The sequence below is a fragment of the Passer domesticus genome, chromosome 7 (genome assembly GCF_036417665.1).
Source record: "Passer domesticus isolate bPasDom1 chromosome 7, bPasDom1.hap1, whole genome shotgun sequence".
NCBI lineage: Eukaryota > Metazoa > Chordata > Aves > Passeriformes > Passeridae > Passer > Passer domesticus.
Genome location: NC_087480.1, coordinates 41,396,647 through 41,421,031, shown reverse-complemented (window position 1 = coordinate 41,421,031; position 24,385 = coordinate 41,396,647). Strand labels below are relative to the sequence as shown.

Here is a 24,385-nt window from a genome sequence, read left to right as displayed (position 1 = left end):
CCTATTGAGGTCTAACAAGACCTAACTACTTAACTAAAAATAGTTGTATATTTACAAACTCCCAAAAGTAAAAACTGCAAGAGTGACCACTTGAAGAAGTCATTAAACCCTAAGTGCTGTTTGTCCCCGTGGGTGAGAAGTCATCTGTAATGACAAGTCCATGCCTGGATAAGCTCTCCATTAGTGACTTGCACTGGCTTGCCAAGGAAGACTGTCATGTAATGCTTCTCACTTCAAATTCACAGCACCTACTTCATCTTTATCTGCAATCAAGATTTACATGCAAAATTTTCCAGGTTATGTCTTTATATCTGTAGCACACTTAGCTATCTATAATTCTGCATGAATTGATTCTTGTCTAATTTTCTGGTCTTCTTTCCTGTTTTCCTTTTGGTTTGATAAAACCCCTGCCTCACTAATTCCTTCATTTCATTCTCCTATTATATTTGTTTGTGTGCTCTTAACTATCATAATTAGTACAAAAATTTAGTCAGCATTCCCTGTTATATTATCTCTAGCTGATGCTTATACTCTTATTTTCCTGTCTGCATAAGTGTGATATTAAACCCTCAGCAAAAGTTACAGAAGTGAAAGTGTTGACAACCTCATGTTTCATCATAGTTTGCTGCTGTATTTTTTTAATCTTTTCTGTGTATTTATACTGCAAGCTCCCTGAGGCAGAGATTCTGCTGGTCTGTAAATCTGATAGAACAATGACTAGAAAAATGATGTTGCATAAAGGACATTAAAAAGTGCAATAGCTATTTTTTTCAGTTGCAGAGTGTTGTGTAACTGCATTGATGTGAGTTACTGCACCAGGTGGAATGGAGCACAGGCAGGCTTTGTGCTGCTGCTCCCCGAGTGTGTGTTTGAAGGGAACACCTTCTAGTCTTGTGAGTGCTGGGGGTAGAGTCTGCCTTGAATATGTTCCATTTCAACCTTTTTCATCTGCATTAAGATCTTAACAGGCACATTTATTTTCCATATGTGCAAATGGTGGGGCCTAGGACTTCAAATACCTCCTCCCATCTCAGCTCTGACACTTTACAGCAACTACAAGCAAGGAAAGATTAATTTTCTAATTTTCCTCTTAACTTACTAATGCCTCTCATTTTAACAGAAATTAGAATGGAAGTTGCAGATCTAGATGAACTTTCTGAATTTTCTGCCTCGGTAAGACTGTGGTTTGTTTAAAAACTGAGTTCTTTTTTGCTAGGTTTTTTTCCTGTTGCTTGATCAAGAACCCATTGTTTGATGTCCACCACAATTAAATGTTTATTATTTTTACTGGACCCTCTTGTCTCATGTTAAGTGGGATGTGAGATCAATAGTGGTTCTGCAATTATTTCTTCATTGATAAAGCATTCATTTCTCAAATGAAGTACATTTGTCTGTGTCCTGACAGTGATAAGGGAGCAGTCAGGTGCTGCCTAGCCCAGCATTTAGCTCCACAGCCAACAAGTGCCTGGACATGGGTCAAACTATGTCCAACTTTTTCTTACTGGCATTTCACTTTACAGACTGCTCTGATGGGAGTTTGAAAAATCATTCTTGCTGAGTTCATGTAATAAAAACTAGCAGGACAAATAGGAAGCTTTTATAAAGAGAAAACAATGACTGATTTCAGGTTAAATGACCAACCTGTAAAGATACTGGATGATAAAATGAAAATGACAGAAAAGATACCATTTAAGGCACTCATTTGGTTCTTCAAGCATCATTTAAATTTAGTAATTTTTCAAATTTAATTGATAAAAATTTATTTTGAATTTTGTTTTGTGATAGGGAAGCAAATTTTGACTCCAATAAAAAGAGTGAAATTCTCTTGGCTTTAGCAGGGTCAAAATTACATCTCCCAGTAGAGCATATGAATCTATTTCAGCCCCAGAATTAGACAATTCAACAGCACATCTGGGGTGATTTGTTTGCTTTTGTTTATTTGTTTTCTTTCTAATTCTGATTTATGACAAGGAAAGAAAGGAGTTTCCCAACTAATGTCAAATTGGTAATGAAAATTCAAAGAGCTTGATTAACTGACACATTTGCTTTTTCTATCCATAATGTTTCCTGATTCAAGCCAGCAGTTGATAAAGACAAATAATTTGTATTTAGTTTTTGGTCTACTTTTTGATAATGTGTGCAGTGGGCTGTAGTGGTCATAGAAATTTCACCTATAGAAAAATTAGGTGTGTTTTTACTCTGGGATTAGGGCAAAGAATTCACATTATCCTCAGTTTAGCCAACTTTCAGAAAGCTAGAAATGTTTATTGTATTTGGTGGTAAATCTGATGAACAGTTACAGAACTGTGTGATCAGCATCCTTCTCAGATATTCACATTCAGTGTGTTGGACATGAGCTCATCAAGTACTGTTAAAAGTAGGTCAAGTCAGTCAAAGATTTCTTTATTTTTTCCTATTTTTGCTATTTGTGCCTGGCCACTAACTTCCCATCTATGGTGTGACTACAGTTGCTGTATTATTGTATCCATGTTGCCATGTTGGTTCTTCTTCATTTGAGGAAACATGTCAAATGCAACTAAGAAGTTGAGAAATCCATACTTGCATATCTCTTGAGCTCCTGTGTTGTTTGGTTTTTTTTGGGGGTTTTTTTTTGTTTTTTTTTTTAAATTTTTTGTTTTGGTTTGGTTTGGTTTGGTTTTTTGTTATCCACCTGTCTTTAGATTGCAGAAAAAATTGGCGGACATACCTGAGTTAAATTGTGGTTTGACATATTGATTACTTCACTCCCTAAGGTGGAATTAAGGGGAGAGTATCTCTATATGTGAAATCACAGAAAGAATGCCCCAGAAAACAGACTTTCTTTGGTGTTTGCAAATACAATGTAAACATCACTTGAAGAAGGGTTGGCAAGGGGAACTGCAATGAAAGACTTCTATGTAGAGAGAGGTAAGAACTAGCTACCTGTAAAGACATTTGCTTTTTACAGCTGAGACAGGGAATTTAAAAATTATGTAGTTCTACATATTGAACTATTCTGTAGCACTGGACTGGCGACATCACACTTGAGAGACAATTTACCAAACTATTCTGGCTTATTGACTAATTGCTGAGTCAGCTGGCCCATTCTGTAGTTGGCTGTATTGGTGAGAGGGTCCCAGCCAGAGCAGGTGGCCCTGGAGAAAGGATGGGAGCTCCTGTGCCTGGGGCTGCACTCAGCGAGGTGGGGCCCTGCAGTGTGACTGCAGGAGGAGCTGTGTGCTGCCAGCCACGACAGCTACACTTAATATGCATCTGGCTAAGCCTCAGCAGCATCTTCCTTCATGCTGCCAAAAATCAAAACCCTTTGCAAATCCTTACGAGTAGGTAACAAACCTCCTTAATTTAAAATCTTGCAAGCAAAACTGATATAGTTTAATTCTGTTTTGAAAAATTATTCTAAGTACTTTGGGTTTTGAATATGGCTTTACTGTTAGTTTACTAAGATAATCACTTCTGAAAAGTTAAGAAAAAGGGCAGAGACCAAATTCTTTGCCCTAAAGGAGATAGCTGTCTTTTGGATAGACAGACAGGACGGTACAGCCATGAATAACAAACAGCTTTATAAGGCAGTCTCATATCTATACAGTTATAAAAAACCAAATGACTTCTTCTCAATAAATTAATTCTGTGACTTCATATTGCCTTTGAGAGGCTTTATAGTAAACATTTATTTTTCAATCAAGCACTGATTGAACTAAAGAACAATAGTAAAAGGCTTCATTGGCTTGGTTAACACTCACATGAATATTCTCAGAAATGTAGAAGGCTGTCTTGAAGCACTTTTTATTCTGTTAAACATTACAGGGCCAGATTGTCAACAGCTGAGATTTTTTAATTTTTTTTTTTTTTTATTAAGTGATACATTATTGGCATTAGGGTCAGTTTTCTGTAGAGATGCCTAAGAGATGTAGATATGCACTAAATGCACCTAGATATTTAGGTACAATGACTGCTCCCAGTTATTTATGTAGAGTTTGATGCTTAGCTACTTCTGACAGCCCTGCTGAATGCCTACCAGCATTGTTAGACACTTCAATGTCTTCTAAACCTGACTTGCTATTAGGCTGTGAGGTGTCTTTAATTTCAGCTACATTATTCATTTGAAACTTAGGTGCTAAGCTGGAAAGGGTATCTGTGTTTTTAATTTCAATCTTGTCATCATTCTAGTTAAGTATTTGCCTCTTTCTTGTGGGTCAAGTGGCAACATCTTTACATTTACTCTTTGCAGAATAACATCTAGCTGTGACTATTAGCAAATGGAATTCTGCAGTATGCTAAATAATGAACTAATCAATTTCAAAGGTGTCAGACCTGTCTTAGCTACATCACTTTTACATGCAAGTGATGTGAAGGTTCCTATTTATAGAAAAATCAGCTTGTTTTATAGTAGCATAAATGAAAGAAAAATTGGCTAACCTGGCTCGGTATGAGTTTACAGGTTATTCCTGCCCAAGTGCTTCAGAAGTTGAGCACAGTACCTGGCAGAAATAGAAGAGCTAGAGGTGTGAGAATGATTCCTAAATCAGTGAAAAGTACCAGAACAGCTGATGAAAATCATTAAATAAAAACCCTCCTAAATGTGAGAATTTTCCAAATGCACTTCATTTATTCAGCTAATTTAAAATGTTTCTGAACTGACATGAATTCTCTAAATATTTTATAAGAAGAAAGCTACGGGCTTTATTTGTGCCGCTGTATAATGACTGAAAAACCTACTTGTGAGGAATTAGGAAATATGAATTCTTGTTATCCATCAGATTAATTCATAAAACATAATTTCTGCAACAGATGGTTTGCTTTCGCTTCTCTGAATCTAAGATATTCAAGCAATGAAGCCCTGAATACAAAATATTAATAGTTACCAAGGAAATCCATCATCTCTTCCTAGGATTCAAAATGGACATACCTCAGAATGATCCACTCTCTTAGCATCATTCTAATTTCATTATAATTTGTAAATTCTTTTCTATCTTCTGCATGTTCTGTCCCCTGTACCTCTGAAGTATTGGTCTTTTATCTTCCCTACATTTAAAGGGAACTTCATCTAAAATTTTCTCAAGCAGGTTCAAATTCTGTAACACCTAAGAGGGACATATTTAAGACTATAATTGAGATCTACAGTGTGATGAAAAGTGTCTCTTTTAGTCTACTTGCAATTGTATCACAAGAAATTATTTTAAGAATTTGATTAATTTAAAGATTTTATTAAAAACTAAAAACAAAAGGAAAGCATTACTAAATGTCACCACTGCTGTTATCTTTCATTGTGTCCTTGGCTCAGGTACTCTCTTTGTAGACAAAAACACTTTTTCAGTAAAACAGGAGGTTTTGCTATGGAGGCATGGCTGGGCCTGACCTTATTTATGTTTTTAAGTTTCTCCTTTCAACTCTCTGCCAGAAAAAAGCCACTTACTTGGGCAAAGTTCATTTAGACCAGCTTTACAACAAAGTGCAAACCTGAGGCAGAGGACAGGCAGAAAAATGTCTTCCCATGAAGTCAATAGGAATCCATCTCCCTAAGATCTCTTTTATTCTTGGCACCAGTGATTTTTCTCAGCTGATTTATTGGAGGGCACTGGTTTAACTAATTTGTCTTGCATAGGTATCTTTCCCATTCTGTCCTCTGCACCAGTACAAAACAATCTTCCCTTTAAAGGTTATTTCCTAGCCAGATCTGTCCTAAAGCTATTATCATTAATTTGCACTTTAGGAGTTCCTTTCACTTCTAAAAAACTGTGAGATACATTCCTGATTTATGGGTTACAGTGTGACAGCCATCATATGCAAAGAAGATTGTTTATACTTACCACAGACGCCCTTGAATGAGAGGGAAAATTCAACCATATCCCCACTCCATGTGCTTTGCATAACTGTATTCAACATCATAGAAGAACATGGCAATCTGTATTTTCCACTGTTCTCTAGGATGTCTAATAGAATTTTATCCTTGTTTGGAAAATTCAGTATTCGCATACCAAAATACAGAAGCTTTATAATACTCCACAAAATTCCATAGGTTTTAGGAGTAATTTCCATGGAAACACACTTTTAATCCTTATACATAATTTCTCTGCAACTGATAATTTAAAAATTATCCTTAGATTATTGTGAACCTCATTAAACATACTTCAAAATCATGTGTTTCACAAAAAATTGAAGAAAAGCAAAATATTTTCAATATTTTTTAGAAAAAGACAATAAGTATGAAGATTAGAGTGTACCTACCTAAACTAAACAGCACCAGGAATTTGAGACAGACAAATTCTCGTAGGTCAAACTGCAGCGAGCGAAGCTTTGCTACCAGTTCTTGTGCATGGCTCATAAGATTGTTGAGGGTGGCTCCAGCTTGGGATGCTATTACAGAATAATCCACCTGTAAAAGAGAATTGTGTTCCTGTTGGGTTGTCATGCCCATACTTTAGGATGTATCAAGCAATCATATACAACCAGGATACTCCTGGATATAGAAATCACTCTTAATTTAATTATGTTACCAAGTCAAGATTATTTTATATATAAACCAATTTTAACCCAATGGTATATATTGAAAATAACATTAAGCCATATATCTTAATGGTACGTGACATCACTGTGAGTGCTACACTGTCTGTATTAGCTTTTTTTAGAAGCTTTAAATAGCTGCCTATGACACTGGTAGCTGTCCACATCTCAGTTTTGTTCATTTGGTGTCTCCTGTTCTCATTGTAATAGTGTGATCCTGCAGAAAGCAACTGCTGGAGTGAGCTTTGTGCCTACCCTAGCTGTATTGCTCCAGAGGGACATTCATGGGAAACAGTCCTGTGTCCAGAACTTGGCCAGAAACATCTATTCAGGCCCAGCAATGTCGGTGTATTCCCACAGGAAACAGAGGTATTGTGTGGGTGGTTGCTGTTCTCCTCAGCTACACAAAATCCCTGTATTTGTTGGAGTTGATTGGAGCTCACTTGTTCTGGCAAGTGCTGCCCTGCAGGGGAAGGAGGGGTGGCAGGTGAGTGACAGCCCAGCAGTGACACAGAGCTCCTTCCCCTGGGCTGGGGACACGAGTGGTGCTGCTCTGGCCTCTGCTGCTGTGTCCCTTGTTCTCCGAGGCTGACCTGCCTCAGAGATTTCCTTGTATGCAGAGAGCTGGAGTTAATACACTTACTCAGAAATGGAAAATCCACAAGCACAGGATACTCAAGGTCTGTCATTGCTGGCTCATCCTTGGGTGATCCTTAAACCTTGGGCAGCCTCCCCAAGCCCAGCATGCCGACACTGTTCTGGCTGATGCCAGTCCCATTGCAGGGATGTTTCCATGCAGGAGGCTGCCCCAGCCCCTGCCACTCTGAAGGTGAGCCTGCTTTGTCAGGGGATGGTGACCAGTGGGAAAGGGCACAGCCTGTGGGAATGCTGTGATGGGAAGGTGAAGGGAGGGCTGGGATGGCTCCAGGACAGGGCAATGGCTTGGTGTAACTGCTGCATCAGAACTGGGGTGACCTGAGCAGCAGTTTGAGCTTCAGTGCTCAGCCCACTTCTCATCAGAGTGCTCCACACCCCCTGCCAGTGCCCCTGTCCCATGCCATGGCCTGCTGTGCTGCTTGCTCCCCACAGAACCCCTCCTGGCCAGCTGGCTGAGACCTCCATGGGTCAGTGGCACATTTTCAAAATGCCCTAGTATTACCATCACCTTTCTCTTGTAGGAGCCTCCAGAACTACAGGGAAATTGCTAATCATACTTCATCTGAGTGAAGTCTGGCTGTAAATTACGACTAAGCACAATGGTAAGTGTTTGCTTTGGGTCAGTCATTTGCTTGATGGAATCAGTGCTCTCAGCCCACCTCTAAGATTTCCCATAATAAAGTAGTTAATAAAGAATTGGGAGGTATCACCACAACAAACAAACCAATACTGCAAATTTCTGTTTTTCCAGGCTCTGATCCCTTAAAATCTGTTTTTTTAAAAAAAAACATTTTAAGTAACATGTATTTTGATTTTTTTAAAGATTATTTTATTTAAAAGTACTGAATTGATTTTACTCAAGTATAAACAGCAGTAAAATTTGCAATACTTTTAACCTGTCAAAATTGCAGCAAGGAAAGATAGAAAGATGACTAAAAGAAAATAAAATTAACTTTTCCTGGTAATGACCTTAATGTAATCAATAAGTTACTGACTTCTAATAAGAGATTTCATTTATATGTACTCTTATTGCACCCTATAAACTGATTGGAGGTAACTGCACAAGAAAATGAGGTTACACTTTTTGAATGGAGGTTAAGAATAACAACGCTTTGCAGTATTGGAGCAGTTAGAGTTGAGTTCATGCTTCAATTAAATCAATGGATTATGCTGAAGAATCCTGTGAGGTAGGTTATTGCTGTCTTTTACACCTGGGGAAACTTGAAGTAGTGACATTAAATTGTTTACTCTGGGCCAAAGAAATCTGGCAAAACTATGATCTGATCAGCCTATCCATCTTTCAAAAACTACTTGCTAGTTCATCTCTTATTCATCACTCTTTCTAGAGATGTATTTATGCATATTTTTAATGTGTATATATATAAATAATAAGAAAAAATCAAGTAACATACCTAAAATAATTTTAAATTAAAGATCAGTTTAATGTATTGACATGGTTCAACTACTTTGTATTGAGAAATTGGTCACATATAAATATGAAATTTCATAACTTAATATCTCTTTTGAAATTGTTAAGGGCGGGGGGGTGAAGCTCCAAATCCCTTACTGAGCTTCCAATTTGTGGTGAAAATATGCTGCTCACTTCATAAGAAGAAGTTAAGATGTCTGAATGTCAAGAATATCAGTGGCCTTAGTGCAGCGATTATGCCATAATGGAAAAACCCAGTAGATGCCTGGATCTCCCAGCATCCCTCTACTGGAGAGCTCTCAGGCAACCTGCTCCTCTTTCAGGTGCATTTAATATTTGCAGCACCAGCAAATTTGTCTGGGAGGCAAGTCCTCATCTGCCACTCACCAGGAACAGGCTGTATTAAATTTTTATATTTATTGACATTTCATTACCATAATTGACTGCAGTTGGTTCTCTAGTAGAAGGCACGGGGCTGCCTCCTAAGCAGGAGAATTGGTCCCTTGAGTAGGATTTGCAATTAAAAACAACGCAGAATGGATTTTTTTTTTAATTGTGTAAATATGATGAGTTGAATTTTCAGCTTTAACTAGAGAATAGTAGGTGTGCAGAAGGCTTTTTTCAAGAGTGAGCAAAATTATGAGTCAGTGGAAAGACGACCCCCAAAGGTGTCAATCAGTTTATACAAAAGCAACTGTGCATGAAAAAGCCTCAGTTAATGTCTATTCTGAAAAAGTGGTCACATTAAAGACTACACTGTTCTGCTTGCTTGGTCCTTTATGCAGAAATTGATACTAAAATGTGTATTAATTCTTTTACCTTCCAACATGATTAAAAGCACATTTAAAAGACAAAGATTAAACCAGCTTGGATTTTGTGCACAATGCTTAATTGCATAATGAAATCTTAGCATTTACTTTATATTTTACATTTTACTTCATATTGTATATTGATTTAATTTAGTAAAATCAAATCCATGACTAAAATATTCTTGCATCCCAATTAATACTACTACATTTCACATTGATCTTGATGTTGAGAATGTTGTCTGGCATTTTTGAAAACAGCAGCTTTGTCAGAGCTTCCACATAACCTAATTTGGAAGTAAACAACGGGCTGAAGTTATGGCTGCACAAACAGAAGTGTGAATTCCTCCTGTACCCTGGGCTAAATACATGCTGTGGTGGAAAGCCAAAAATAAAGGGAGCATCTGTGGTTTTTTGATTTACAAATGGTGTTTCATGGTAATTAAAGATTTTTGAAGACAAATTACTGGGGTCAGATAATAATTTTTCTGGTGGAATCAGGTGGTGCCTTCTGGTATCACCTCTGCTCTATACTCACGAAACAGTCTAACACTTGATGGTGGAATTAAGTTCCCTTTTTCTTCTAAAATTAAGGAGTGTTTGATGTCTAGAATGTGACTGTGTTATCATGAGTAAATATTGTGTGGAACTGCACCATCCATTTCAATGCTTCAGCAAGCTTGAAATTGTCTCCAGAATATGATTAGAGTGATTTTACTTGTTGATGGCATTGCCAGGTGCTGATTGTCCCTGAATGCCATTCCTTTCAGCCAGACAGGAACTGGACAAGTAAGGAATAAAGTCCTGCTGTAGCTCTCTTCAGTATAACCTCAGCAGATCAAGGCAGTCCAAGTTAATAAAAGATTGATTTCCTATTGGATTTAGTGAATTAGACTGCTGTGAGCCTGGGCTCCGAAGGCAGGGGCAGTGGGTGCCCAGGTGCAGCAAAGGGAGCGTCCTGCTCCTCCTGTTTTACAGGGTGCAACCCTGGCCAGCACCTCTGGCTGCTGGCACTGCTCCCCCAGCACCCCCTCCTTGGCCACAAACAGCACGGAAAGCCTGGGCTGGCCCCCACTGACCTGCCCTGGGTCTCTGAGCCCCAGCCCTGCTCGAGTGGATGCTCAGTGGGTGGATGAGTCTCATCTCAGAAGCATGCATTCAGTATTTGGCAAACAAGCTCATTTACTATTGCAGCCTTTCCACTGTTTCCTGAGATATGGGTTTCACTAGAAACTGCAGCAGTTATTAAACTAATTTTGAGCTTTTAATGTAATTCTTTAATTAAAAACAGTGCTTCTGTTACATTTCTAAGCAAATAAACATGGAAAACACTTTGAAGAGGTGCCTACATACAAAAATTGAGGAGGTTTCAGAATGGAAAAAACCCACAGATATGCTTGTATCTGCTGGTTATCAGGTTTGGATATATTAATTAAAATTTTGTTGACTTATGCAGCATAAGATGCTTGTCATTTTAATGTGAGACACAATAATAGAAGATAATGAATTAAGTTGCCAGTGGCCCTTTCCCCTAGGATGATATGGTGCTTGATAATTAACTATAATATGCAAATAGTAACACTCCAAAGTACTGCAGAGTACAAGAGAATCCATTTCTTTACCAAAGTGTTATAATGTACTTTTGTGTTTTTTTTTAATATTGAGATGATACAAAATCAGTGCTGTGTTTGTTATTCAGTAAAGCTGATCAGAAGACAGAGAATCACTGGAAATAATTTTGGAAATGTCTGGGTAACATCTCACAAGGCTGTGTTAACTCAAACTGCTTCTTCAGGAGCTTTGAGCCATCTAAGTTCATTCCCCCTTAAGACCCTCTTATTTTACCCAAATTTCTCCTCTACTGTTTTAAATCCTTTCCCACAACAGGTAGTCAAGACTGCATGTACCTTGGATCCCATCACTGTCACTACTCCAAGAGCAGCTGGGACAGACTCATGTGGTGCTTTCTTCAAACTGAGTTTCTGAGCAACTTTGTATTTCATGCTGGGCAAGCTTAAAATCACCTGTGGGATTTTACATGAGTTTGTGTTGACAGATTAGTTCACTAGCATGGGACTGCTTTGGAGGACTAACAGGCTTGAAGAAATGCTGCCAGACTCCAGGCAAACAACTTTTGTTTTCTTTCTTACACATAGGAGCCATGTGTATGAAATATAAAAGAAATGTGTTTCCCATGAAGACAACAGAGTTAGGATGTGGAAAATGGAAGAGTTCTGGTGTTCAAGGATTCATGTCAGGTGCTCTCTCCATGAACTTTTACTGGAACAGGGATTTTAGACTTAAAAATGTAGTCCTGTGATGGTTTCATGGCAACACAGCAAAGCACATGTGAATTAGAACCAGGTTATTTGTAGGTATGTCCAGAGCTACATGAAAGGCTCAAAATATGTAACAAATATTTGGAAAAACCTGAATTCAGGGCACTTCACGGTTATAACTGAATTTTGATGTGTTTTACCCAGTTTAACTGAGCACATCTAGTTCATCCCCATGAAGCAGCCAGCATATCTTCATATCCTCATCTTTTAACAACAACCACAACCTTACTTTCCTTTCGGCAGAAACCACTAGAGTAAGGAACTGTGCAAAAAAGTTAATACTATACTGAATAGTGAAATAATGATTGCTTGATCTCATTTGTATCCTCCTTGATTCAAATCCTGTGTTTATTTGCTGATGTAAGGACTTCGAGATTTGGCCCTCAAATACCAATACTGCTTTTGTGCCTGCCACAACTATGAAGCCTCACTGACTACAACACAAATCAAATAGGAAAAAGATACTAATTTCCAAAAACATAAGAAGTCATAGGTTTCCACTAGATATCCATGAGCTTTCTATACCTATGACTTGTGGATATCCTTTGTAGCCACTCCCTCTAACACTCTTGTGCTTTTGTACTTCAGTGATACTTCTGCATGGATGATCTTGCTTGACAACACCATCAAGATCTCATGCTCTTTCTCTGGTGCTTTAGAATAGAAATCCAGGTGTAAAGATGCATTTGTGAGATGATTGAAATAAATCAGTAGTTTCAATGATCTCAAAAGAATCTGAGATTTAGACATGTTTTTGCATGGCCTTTTTAATTGGAAAGGATTTGGCCAAGCTCAGCAGAGGGAATATTTGGCAGTAGAGTGTAGGTATGAGCAAAAGGAGAAGATGAGGCTACAACTCACATGTTGTGCATTGACTGCTGCAAGAAAATGCACGGGCAACAATATTCTGTGCAGAGCTTTAGCATCTACCTTATATGTGCTGGGTCTTGGAAGCTGGCAGTGTATTGCTCTTGTAGAAAGTACAAGAGGAAAGTGCTGAAGTTGGAGGAATTAAAATTCTATAATTAGAAATGGTCTGTTAAAATTACATGCCACATGGCAAGCCTACAAAACTCAGCATGTGGAGAGCATATTGGCAATGATTTACAATTAACCACCACACTGCAAATCACTCCTTGGCTGTTTTCTATTATGAATTTTTGAGAGTTGTAAAATGCATTTGTGCTACTTTATTTCCTTTTGAAATGGTAATTGCTACTGCTGAGGGGCAGTACTTAGTGCAGAAAATGAAGTGTGCAGCACAGGGAGGAACTTGTTTCTGAGGAAATGCTGAGGAATTGTAATGATCTGAAAAAAGTGCTTTCTTGAAACACATACACACAAAAGAGCTTCATTTATGAAACCCCAAATAAATAACAAAATAAAATAAAACACAGTCTCTTTTTATACAAGGGCCAGGGCTTACTAGTTTGTTGCTGACTGCACTTTTTCCCCATCAAAGTGGGAACAGTGGATTGACACTGAGTAAAACCCATAAGTCAGTGGCTTGAGGGAAATGCAGATATATGAAAATGTGATAGGAGTGCCCTAAAGTAATGGGTTTTGAGCCAGTGTGTTTGAAAATTATCAAGTGTTCTTCTAACTACTAGCCCCTTTTAGATACCTAGTACAGCACTGGCAGTGGTACTGCCCTGGGGACGTGGGTAAGATTTGGCTTTTTTGTCTGAGGAGCAGAGGCTGTGCAGTCTAAGTGGAGAGAGCAGGTATGTTCCAATTAAGTGATGGTAAGTTCCCCCCTTACAGCTTCTACCTTGATGGTGATTTGTAAAAAGGACAGTGTTTATGAGTAGCTTTTATGGAGGGATATATTAAGGAAAGCAAGGAGTGAGGCTTCTCTGGTCTTAAATTTGCTAACTTGTGACAATAAGCTTGATCTCTCAGGTAATAAAGCTGGCAATCTAGCTCAGGTCCTCAGTTTAAAGTTATTATCTTTGAAAGCCAGGTGATTGACTGTAATTTTGCTCATAGTGCTTTGTTGATAGCAGAAATAAAAACATCTGTAGCACTTTTCATCAGAAGTGTCAGAGTGCTTTCCACACCTTAATCAACTAATTTTTATGAAATGGTGGTATGGTTTTTCCCTGTCTCTTCTGTGGGAACTGAAAGGATCAGGACAGTAATCAGAAAGTATGCAAGAATGGTGCACTAGCAAAGTCCCATAATGCCCAGGTCTAGAAGTGTGGCTTCCCAGAATTATTTTACAGTTTTTGCAGAGGATACAGACACAGTTTAATTGTCCTTTCAGTAATACATTTGAACAGATGTTGTGTCTAAGAGTGCAAGAGTCTGAGTCAATGCTTCCAAGATGGATCACCTTGACACTTAGGAAAAGAGATAGTTGTATTGGATCCAGTTGTCTAAAAAAGTAACTCACTACTGAAGGGGGATGTGCAAAAGCAGTGCACAGCAGCTGAAGCCAGGAATGATTCAGCATGGGTGATGTAGAAATACCATCCATGTCCATGTCAACTGCCATGGAGTGATAATGTTAAAACAGGGTTCAGCTGTAGTTGAAACTTGTAAGGGATGTTGAATTGCTAGTCTGGGATAAACCAGGACAATGTGGAACTGCAGCTGGATTCAGCTGCTGGACTGCAGCTGGTGATTTTGTGGCAGCGAGCACAGACCAGGCTGAGGTTCTCAGTGCCACCTTTGCCTCAGTCTGTCCTAACAAGATCTCCTGGGCTCTGTGCATTGCATCAGGGCTCAGGGAGGAGGAGAGTTATGAGCGCGGGGTGTAAGTTGGGAAAAAAAAAAAAAAAAGACTTCATAGGAGAACTAAGGAAAAACTTTGTCCCCATGAAGATTGTCAGGCAGTGGTACTGGCTGCACATGAAGTTTTGCAGTTTCCATTCTTGGATGCTGGACAAAGTGCTGAGAAACCTGGTTTGAGCAGAGGTTTGGACTGGTGACTCCTTAAAATTCCTTCCAGTCTGGATTATCCTGTGATTTTAAGATTTGTAGCTCTGGCAATTCTAGATATTTTATAACTTCTGCTTAGCTCACCCAGCTTCTCCATCTAAATAAAAGAGTTTCTTCAAGGAATGATTTTTACCTATGAAAATAATTTGAAAAGATGCTGCTTCAAAATAAATGCTTTTGATGCAGAAATTGCCTACAAGTTATGTGGTGGCACAGCACTGGCACTTCTGCTGCAGCTCCTGGACCAGCAGCAGCTTTGTGTGGAACGTGTGCTGTGCACAGCCCAGGGAGACAGGCGCCTGCTCCTGGAAGCAATCTGGCTTTTCACCAAGGATCCAAGGATCCAGTGGGGCCAGAGCTGAGTGAAACTGGGACAAAACAGGGGCATTACAGGGAGGTTTCAGAAACAGCAGCCAGAGACGCTGTAATTCAGGTCTAGTGTCTCCCTGTTTGTCAAAGAGAATCTGTGATGCATCCATGAGAGTATGTTCTGCAGCTGTTACGAATTGTGAAATGGGAAAAAGGACTGACTGTAGAATTCTTGTTGCTGTTATAGTGATACCGCTCCTGCTCTTAGCCTAAGTGCAAAGAGGAAAGTAAAGAAGGTGGTGGGAGATTCTGGGGGTGCTTGCACCAACTTCAAAATGACAAATTTTGACATAGTAAAGGGAAATTTGATTTAAAGAAGGATGTATTAAAACTAGTTCACAAAGAAGGGCAAACATGAATGCAGTCATTCCAACATAGCCAGGTTTTAACCTAGTTGGAGACTGCCTGGAAATGCACAGCTTCCCAGTCCAGCTGCTGATTTGCAAGCAGTACATTTAATAAGCATCCTGCTACCTGTTGTCCAGCAGTGAAGAAACACTGTGCTTTGCCTTGTGATCATCTACAGCTGGGGTTTTTATTTTCAAGGAAAGATAAAAGTGGCTAATGAGGTAAAAATTACTACTGTGGGAAAATGGGGACAATGGCTAGAATTTAAGGGTAGTTAGAGACCTCTAATGATTTCAGTGGGACTTAGGCACTCAGTACCTTTAAAACAGTGCTAATCACATAACAAAGGAGACACTAATTTAGCAGTTCTCTCAGGAACAGAAACCTGTCAATGTACTTATAGCTTTATAAACAAGCATCCTGTGTGGTAAATGAAGTAATTTCCAGTAAAATTGTCTATCTTGCAGAGCATAAAATGGAAAGGGAATCAGTCATTTTCTCAATTGCACCAATATAAATCTTAGTATAAATTACCAAAAGTAATGCAACTAAACTAACTTTTGCTAATGCAATTTGGGAGTACAGTGATATCTGATATAGGTTAGTGACTTTCCATGAAGTGCAGGATTCAGTTCCATAGATGGAATTTGAGTTTTCCCAATTCCTTTCTTGAACAAGTGAATAATTTCTCCCTTCTACTCTAGACTTCTTAACCATAAATTCAAACAGAAGAATCAAAATCCTTCTGATTCTTACAAACATTTCTTCTTAGTGTTAAGAAATGGCAGCATCTTTAAAATTATAGCTAAAGCTGTAAGCAGATTCCACAACATGCAGACACAAATGGCATAGCACAGGAAAAGGAGCTCTTTCCCATGTGTGTATAAATGAGGCAGTTCAGTTTGCAGCTACTTAAATACCAAAGAGCCATCATTTGTTTTCACTTCAAGACAGCAGCATAATGTACAGGCACACTTTGCTTTTCTTTTGATATTCTCTCTTTTTTTCTTTCTTTCTTTCTTTTAAAAGCAGAATAACAGTCTTAGGAATAAGGTTCTTGTTTTACTGTCAAGATCATTGTGCTTTGGAAAGCATAGTGGAGACAAAACTTTTTATTTCCTTTGTGTTTTCTCACAGTTTTCCTGATATTTACTACATTATAGCTCTTGCATTTTGGGAGATCCTTGTATCTGACACGTGAAGAAAATTACCCCTGGATAGCTGTGCAGAAACTGCACCCTGCATACCCTGAGACAGTTTCTGAGACACTATCTGCCTTTATAGCCTATGGACAGAATAATTTTCCTGTGGTTAGATGTCTCAGCTGCCCAGTTTCTCACACATGTGCATATGTCTCTAAAAGCAAGGTATTTCTGAGGTAGTAAGCAGCAGATTCTCCAGATTACTGACACAACCACTGCTTCTTTTCAGTGAATCACAATTCTGAAGGGAAGAAAACTATACATGCTTAAACCCAAAGCATTAGGTTTGGGAGTGTTGTTGTTGTTAGAAACCATTTAGCCCCAAGGAAATACTACTTCCTGAGAAACACTTCTCATCTGCTGCTTTTCAATTACTGAAGTATTTGAAAAGCAAAGTGCTTATGATTATATCTGCTTTTTTAGGGTTATCTGTAATCAGCAGACTAGAAACAGAGTGCACAAATGATTTTACCTACACTACTTATAAAAGATCTCTGAGAACACAGGAGTGCTTCTGACCTAGTGATACTCCTGGTATTCTGAAAATCATTATGAAAACAAGACATGAGTATTTCTCTCAGACCACATACTCACTTGTTGCCCAGTAACCAGAAGGATGGAGCCTTCTTTCCCATGTACCACTTGCCGGTAAATGTGATCCAGAATTAAGAGTTCGCTCCAGCAGTTCTGAAGCAACTTCATTTGGTCATCAACCTGTAAAGGAAACACAAACTTTGGTGACATCACTCTGGGAGTAAGGCTGGCATCACACTAGGGAGACAGCCCTCCTTCACACATGTGGCTGACATCAGGAGAACAGAGATGCTGTCTAGAACTATTCATGCCCAAAATTGCTGTTTGCAGTTGAATAAACAGAACACTGCTGTAGCCTTTATCTGTTAAACGTATAGAATATTTACTCCTGATTAGATTCTAGGAAAACAGAACTTTGCATTGTTAGTAATAACTGTATATTTATGGCAATGGGATTTTATTTTTACCCAAAATAAGAAGAGCAGGAGATAATGCTGATGTGAACTTTCTCCTGTTCCCCGTCTTAAACCTTAGCTTCTGGAAATAATAAGGAATCTGCAGATTCACAAGCATTATTGCATCAACAGGCCCAAGTCAGAGACAGGTCCTTTGCAAATTAAAAAGTGAAGAGAGGTTAAAAAACTCTCTAAAATGGCTGTGGTGCTATGAAAAGAGAACACTTAATGAGCAGAAGCTGAGCAGCTTTGGGTGTCACTGGTAGGGCAAGAAAGGGCAATGCACAGTCAGTGGCGAGCAGCAAGACATCAGTGAGTGGAGTTGGGAACAGAAGGAACATTCTGGCCACACAGCACAAGGAACCTACATTAAGATTTTCTCAAGTTATTTGTGATCTTTGTCTTAGAGGATGAAAAAAATTATCCCTAAACTGACTCTTAATGCAACTAGATTGCATTCAGTCTTCTTCACTTAAAGACTGAAAAAAATTTAGGATTTGCATGGAATTGGGAGGAAAAAAATCACAAATTAGTGTAAGGTAGACTGAAATTAAGTCATGGTTCAGTATCCTCTGAACCTATTCTTACTGAGCTTTCTGATTTCTTTTTAAAATCGAAGTCTTGACTTTGATTTTAAAGTCTTTGACTTTAAAATCTTTGACTTTAAAACCTTTGATTTAAAGTGTTTGACTTCAAATGGGTGCCCTGAAAGAGTTGAGAGGTGCGTGCATGAGCCTTGCTATGATTGAGTGGTAATAGCACCTATGTAGTTGAATGGACTCTAAGAGCCTGCATAGATAGCAATTGCTGAACACATTAAAAATGTTATAAATGCCGTAGATCTAATTTCAATTGCTTTAGAACTAGATGTTGTCATACACAGAAAACCACACGACAAGGAGTAATCCTGCATGAGCTGAATTAGATAATGTAGTAGACGTTTTCAAGTTTTATCAAATATGACCTAGTTAATTTTAGAACTTTATTCTTTCAGGATTGTTTTCTAGTTGTGTAGTAGAGAAGGAAGTAACATTTTGTACTTATCAATTTTTGTAATGTAACCTGTGAAAGTTACCTACTATTGTCTCACTCTTTCCAGTCACTTGCTACATAGCTCAATCTTTAACATCTGAAACATTGAAATCTTTGCTTCTTCCATTTGTCTTTACTTCCCTTCACCTTTCAAAGGCACAAGAGGCTGTGTGCTGCTGTTCATGTTTTCCTACACAGATACAGAGCAAGGCTGATTTGGTATTAAAAATCTCTTCCTCTGCCCACAATATATATTTGCTTACAAAACTATTTCAACCAAATGATTTGTTGTCTCAAGAGAGGACAGTAAATCACCACATTGATATACTTGGGCCAGGTTTAAATTAATTATTTGAAAAAGATGCTTGAAATGTACAGATTCTGTTACTCTTGCTTTTTACGTGAAACTATTCTTCGATCATTTTCTTGTCTGAGCAAAAAGGGGCTGAAAAAATCACAAAAATCAGAGACATCATGCTAACAGGATAATTTAACCCAAATTACTGCTTCACAAAGCTATCACAGCTTACAGCCAAAGAAAACAAATTTTGAGAGCGTTTAAACCTTCAGCATCCACGTCATAACACCTAATACCTGAATAAGAGGTCAAGTACTTGACTGTACTATAAATTATTATATATTTCCAGGGTAAGCCAGCTGTCTCAGCCACAGGCTTTTGAAAACAAACCACACTTTACAGGTCTGGCTTTCTGAAGATTCCAACAGCAGCTACTCCACAATCAAAGCTTACCTCCCAAGCTTTATCTTATCATTACTGAGCCAGTGCTGTGCGAACAGTGAGAGATGGCAAAATCACAAAAAATTGTTCTGCACATGGTCTCTTCCTGCTGTTTTACAAGCCTCACAAAACTAGCACAGCGAACATCTGCTAGTGGTTCACAAAATCTGCTCCTTTGTATGTGCTGTAATTTAACCAGGGAAAGCCCGTAAAATGGATGGCATAACCAGCTCTATACACATCCCAAACACCATGTTGCCTGCAGATTATTAGATCCAGCTGCTTTTGCCATTTTAAGAAAGAAGGTGGGGCAGCAGATGCCTCCAGTTTGCACTAGGAAGAGAGAAACATGACTTTAATGAGGATTGTGTATTACTAAAAGGTAACACAAATGACCAGTTCCAGCCTACTTCTGAAACTCATGTAGATGAGGAAAAACATTTGATCACATTGAACAAAACCAGTAATACACCACTTCTTATGTTAGAACAAGCTGGTAAAGTTTACAATGTGTGTAAGTACAGCAGAACACAAACTCCACTGTGTTTCCGTGGCATGTTGATAAATGTGTTGCAGAAGCATGTTATCATGTTAAAATAAGAAAATCAGCCTTTGACCAAAACAATTATGTGCCTTAAATGGAATGTGCCTGAAACTGATCCTGAAGGCAAAGAGACACAAGTTTGCTTCTGAAGAGGAAGGTCCTCTGCAGGAAAATCCTCTTGTGGACTTCAGTCTTTTAACTCCAAAGCCAGAGAAGGCTGCTCTGCCATTAGCAGTGTAAGCAGGAGAAAGGTAAGATTCTGTCACTAAGATACTTAAGTCCACTTTGGGACTAGACATAATCAACAACATTTTCAATTGTGGTATACAATTAATTAAAACAAGCTCACAAGATTTTACTACTGGCTAAATTTTGAGGGTTTTTTCAGTTTGTGGAGATCTTCAAGAGTATTATCAATGTTTTAACAAAAACAAGAAACACGTCGTGTTGTCTTAACTACTAGGAATGCTTGTAAGTAAAAGTTAAGCATCATGTGGCCAACACCTCCCTGCTGCAAGAACATTCCCCATATCTGCAGCTGCTCCTGTCATAACAGAATGCTGACATGAAGATAATGTAACCTGGGTCTTACCTAAGCAAGTTGTCAGATGAGGTGCCCATTTGGCAGCTATCAAGCCTCAAGCAAAAGTGTGAGTGAATACTGTGCCCAGATGGTTCCCCTCTCTGGCCAGTGGCACCCAGATGAAGACACACCAGTGGGGACAGCATAACTGGAAACTGCTGCTGAAGAAATGGCTTTTAAAGAAAGATGTGGAAGAAGGTAATGAAAGGTGTGTGACTCAAAAGAAGTAGGAGATAATTTCCAGCACTCAGGCAGAGTGGCATTAAAGAGGAATAATGTTACAAGTATGAAATGAGAAAAATATCAGACATGTAAAATTGCTCTAAAGTGACAAGGGAAGCAAAAGGAGTGCTTAGGAGGCTGCTTTAAAAGAAGAGAGAAGGTGCTGGGAGAAGACAAAGGGGAGCTGGATATTGGGTAAAACCTCGAAGATGAGGAGGACGAGATGCAGATTAAAGGATTTGTGTGACTGCAAGTGATGCTGCTGGGGCAGAGAAGGAGCAGGTACTAAGCTGAGAATGGTGGTTGACAGCAGTACAGGTGTGGTATTGTTCATCTCCACAGCGAACTTGATTCTGTCAAGTGTCTGAATACAGGTTTGAACACAGAATTCTCTGGTGGCATGTCAGAGTTCTACACCGCCAGCTGCGATTATAAAGTGACTTTAAAGAATTTTTTAATGAATTTTCCACTAACAAGGATTGGAAAACAGGTATGCATGAGAATACATTTAGATGTATCTATTAGTTTGTATAATTTATCTTGCCAATATAATGTGAACCACATAGAGTATTTCCAGGAGTGGAGGAAATGGATTCTCAATTTGAAGAGGAAAGGTCTAACCCTGAGCACTATGGTGACAACACTATCTCTGGGCAGGAGAAGAAGATAGGAATGGGAGTGTCACATCTGCCTGGTAAACCCTAGCCTCCGCTCAGCTGGGCCCTGAGCTTTTGATATGGAATTCAGTGGAAGTTTGTAAGTCTCGCTGAGGCCTCTATTGACACTGAAATACACAATCACACCTTATCAATTATAGTTAAAGGGAGAACTTATCTCAGAAATGCTGGTTACTCATCTGAAAAACTATTTGTGCTGATGTTATAGATGAGGAAGGCTAGTGTGACACAAGAGTAGTATTGTTGTAGAGTGTATGCTTCCCACAGCACAGAACGTTAATCATTATAAACTTTTGTTTTTTCTGAAGAACAACACTGAAATTGCCAAACAGTAAAATGAAGAATAATGTGTATGCTTTGCTGAAATTCACCTTAATCTTATCAAAACCACACTGTGTCTTTCTTTTAGGAAAGTGTTTCACAATATTTCGCACTGTAACCAACAACTGCAGATTTATTGCAATTTTTCTTCTGAAGAGGTATTTTCAACCTGAAACTTGATGAATTACCTGTTAAAAATTTCAGGGTCATGGGTTTTTTGTGTTGTTTTAAGTTAAATATTTTCCTTATAATTATTGCTGCAGGTTCAGTTAAACAGTGTGCTCACCTTTTACCCAGTTTACACCTGCTTTTCTCAGAAGCTGGAGAATCCTTTTTCATCTCTGTTCATTTACATCAACTTGCCACAGTAGCTTTGGGCTTTTCTGCTACTAAAAATTTAAAAGGGTATCTAATGATTTAAAAAAAAACACAATAATTGAAATTTATGTGATAAAACTGTGCTGGATTCAGCTGAATTATTTTTACTTATAATTTTAAGAGGGAATGCAAATATGGAATAACATGAAGCATTCATCTCATAGTGCCACTTTTAAATTCTACGGCCATTGAATAGCCATTTCCTAGTGAATATAAAGTGATTAAACATCTGTCTGAACTGTTCAGCCTGAAGCACATCGGTTCAAGGAATGGTTGAACTTTCTTTCAAATGCAGTTAGGAGATCACTCACAAGTCATTGCAGACATATAGTTTGAGTTGTTACTCCATTTTCTTATGCTATAGTGGTGCAAATCACCCCAAATCAAAGTTTTATAAGACAAGTGCGCTCCAGAGACTATTTTTTACTCCTGAATGCATGCATGGTTTCCAAATCATTATATAGGTAGGGAAGGATTTGGACTCTCCAGATGGCTTGCTGCTAACAGTGGGAAACCTCCTGTGCAAGGTTGCTGTCAAAAAGCAGCACATAACAGCCAATGTGATTTTAGAAGTGAATGCACATAACTTTCAGAATCAGTGAATGCCCTAATAAAATGTGATTACTACCTATAACCTCAGTAATAAAACGCTACAAAGTTCAAGAAGAAATGATTTAATATTAACTATGATTGTTCCAGCTCTTTACTAGAAACCTGTGGGTTATAAAAATTTCTAGGTGAAGGCAGGGAGTGATCTTTACAACTCTATGTTTGGTTAAATGACTGTCCTGTTTCCATCTAGCTCTAGCATGAAGGGAGTATAAATCTGTCCAAGTTTGGTAATGCTTTACATTTGTCTTGATTCAAAAATGAAATACAGAAATACAGAAATACTTCAGTGTGTGCCTTTTCCTGCTTCTTTGCGGCCTGTACAGAGGCTGTTAGACAAGTGCAGTTGTACTTGGAATGTGCCTCTGTGTGTACTCTTTCTCTAGTAACTTCTGAATCCACCAGTCAAAGCCAGAATATTTCAACAGGAAGGTTTTCTATCCAGACACCAAGTTTCTATATGCTTTGTTTGAGTCAGTGTCCACACAGAGGAAAGTAACTGCTGAATGCCATGCTGAAAGAAAGGTTAATGTACTCATCCTTTATTCAACAGCAGGGAAGTGAGAAAGAGGAAGAGAGAAGGACTAAAATGCTTCATTAACCCCTTGCTTATGGAACTGTTAGTATTTGGAATATCAAACTACTTTGGAATTTTTTAAAGGACATAGACAAGGAATTTATGGCACAAAGCAACATTTGAAAAGTCCCACGCTTTTTTACCCTTCCAAGCTGTGGAGGGGTGCACATGTGGTGCCCATGCTCTGAAAGGTGTGTGGTGTTTCCTGCTTAGGGAGGAGATGGGAGCAGGGAGAGCAATGGCTTTGCCACAGCTTCTCCACTCACATGGCCCTGGACAGCTCCCTGTGAGATCACTGGGAAAGAGGGGACCAAAGCAGCGCTGCCCAGACATTTCCCAGTTTCATTGCTGATCTTCCAGAGGGTCAAAATACTTTAACAAAGCAGCCTTGAGCATCAGCTCACACTCATCCTGTTTTCTTGCAGGAATAGAGCACAAGGTGCCAGAGTCTGGGGGCCTCAGATTGCTAAAGAAGTAGGGGCGGGCAGCAGATGGTCATGCTGCTAAGGAATAAGATCTCTCTTATGGATCTTTGCACTCCATTTAAAAAGGATTCCCATCTATTAAGGAGAAGGTAAATGACCAATCTCATGTCTACAAGCATCAGGTGAAAGGGCCGTTACAATAAGTTTTCTGCGTATATAAATCTATTATATAGGGCATCAAATGCGACACATAGCACTCCTATTTCTTCTCCTTTTCCTCACATTTATCTCTGTGCAAACTGCATAAAAATGACTTGGTATTTCACAGTCAGCATTATTTCTGATGAATTATGAATGTGTTTTTCTTAGGTTCTTTTTTGGGTGGTTGTGGGTTTGTGTTTTTTATTTTATTTAACTGAAAATAAGAGAAGTATGTCTTTTTAGTCCCAACTGAAAATTTTGCTTACAATGCAGTGTTTCTTGCCTCTCAAAGTGAATAAAAAGATAAGGAAAAGGTAAAATTAATTATTTTTGCCATCTGTTTCACAGAGTAGAGGTACCTTCTTTAGCACTGGACCGATAGAATTTACCTTCAAAATCCTACTCCTGTGAGTATTTCTACAGAGGTTAGTACAGCCTAAGCTTATGCATATTTTGGTTTAGAATTTTAAAAGAATTAGAAAAAGCCATGTAGT

General features: G+C 38.6%; 2 protein-coding genes across 3 annotated transcripts in view; one reads left to right on the top strand and one right to left on the bottom strand.

Moving 5' to 3' along the window:
- The window catches only part of ZNF281 (zinc finger protein 281), a 320,112-nt gene that overhangs the window by 96,845 nt on the left and 198,882 nt on the right, over positions 1-24,385 (top strand). The window contains exons 21-27 of one of the 2 annotated variants that reach the window (XM_064427962.1): positions 1,121-1,173; positions 2,682-2,907; positions 6,712-6,870; positions 7,680-7,760; positions 11,281-11,651; positions 23,691-23,839; positions 24,240-24,298. The gene's annotated coding sequence lies outside the window, so the exon portion shown is untranslated. The remainder of the gene's footprint in view (positions 1-1,120; positions 1,174-2,681; positions 2,908-6,711; positions 6,871-7,679; positions 7,761-11,280; positions 11,652-23,690; positions 23,840-24,239; positions 24,299-24,385) is intronic. The other variant, XM_064427963.1, reaches the window with a different exon arrangement.
- Positions 1-24,385, bottom strand: part of NR5A2 (nuclear receptor subfamily 5 group A member 2) — a 77,278-nt gene that overhangs the window by 20,866 nt on the left and 32,027 nt on the right. The window contains exons 5-6 of the mRNA XM_064427964.1: positions 17,189-17,308; positions 6,226-6,373 (exon numbers count right to left, since the gene is read on the bottom strand). Coding sequence (XP_064284034.1) covers positions 6,226-6,373; positions 17,189-17,308 — 268 coding nt within the window. The remainder of the gene's footprint in view (positions 1-6,225; positions 6,374-17,188; positions 17,309-24,385) is intronic.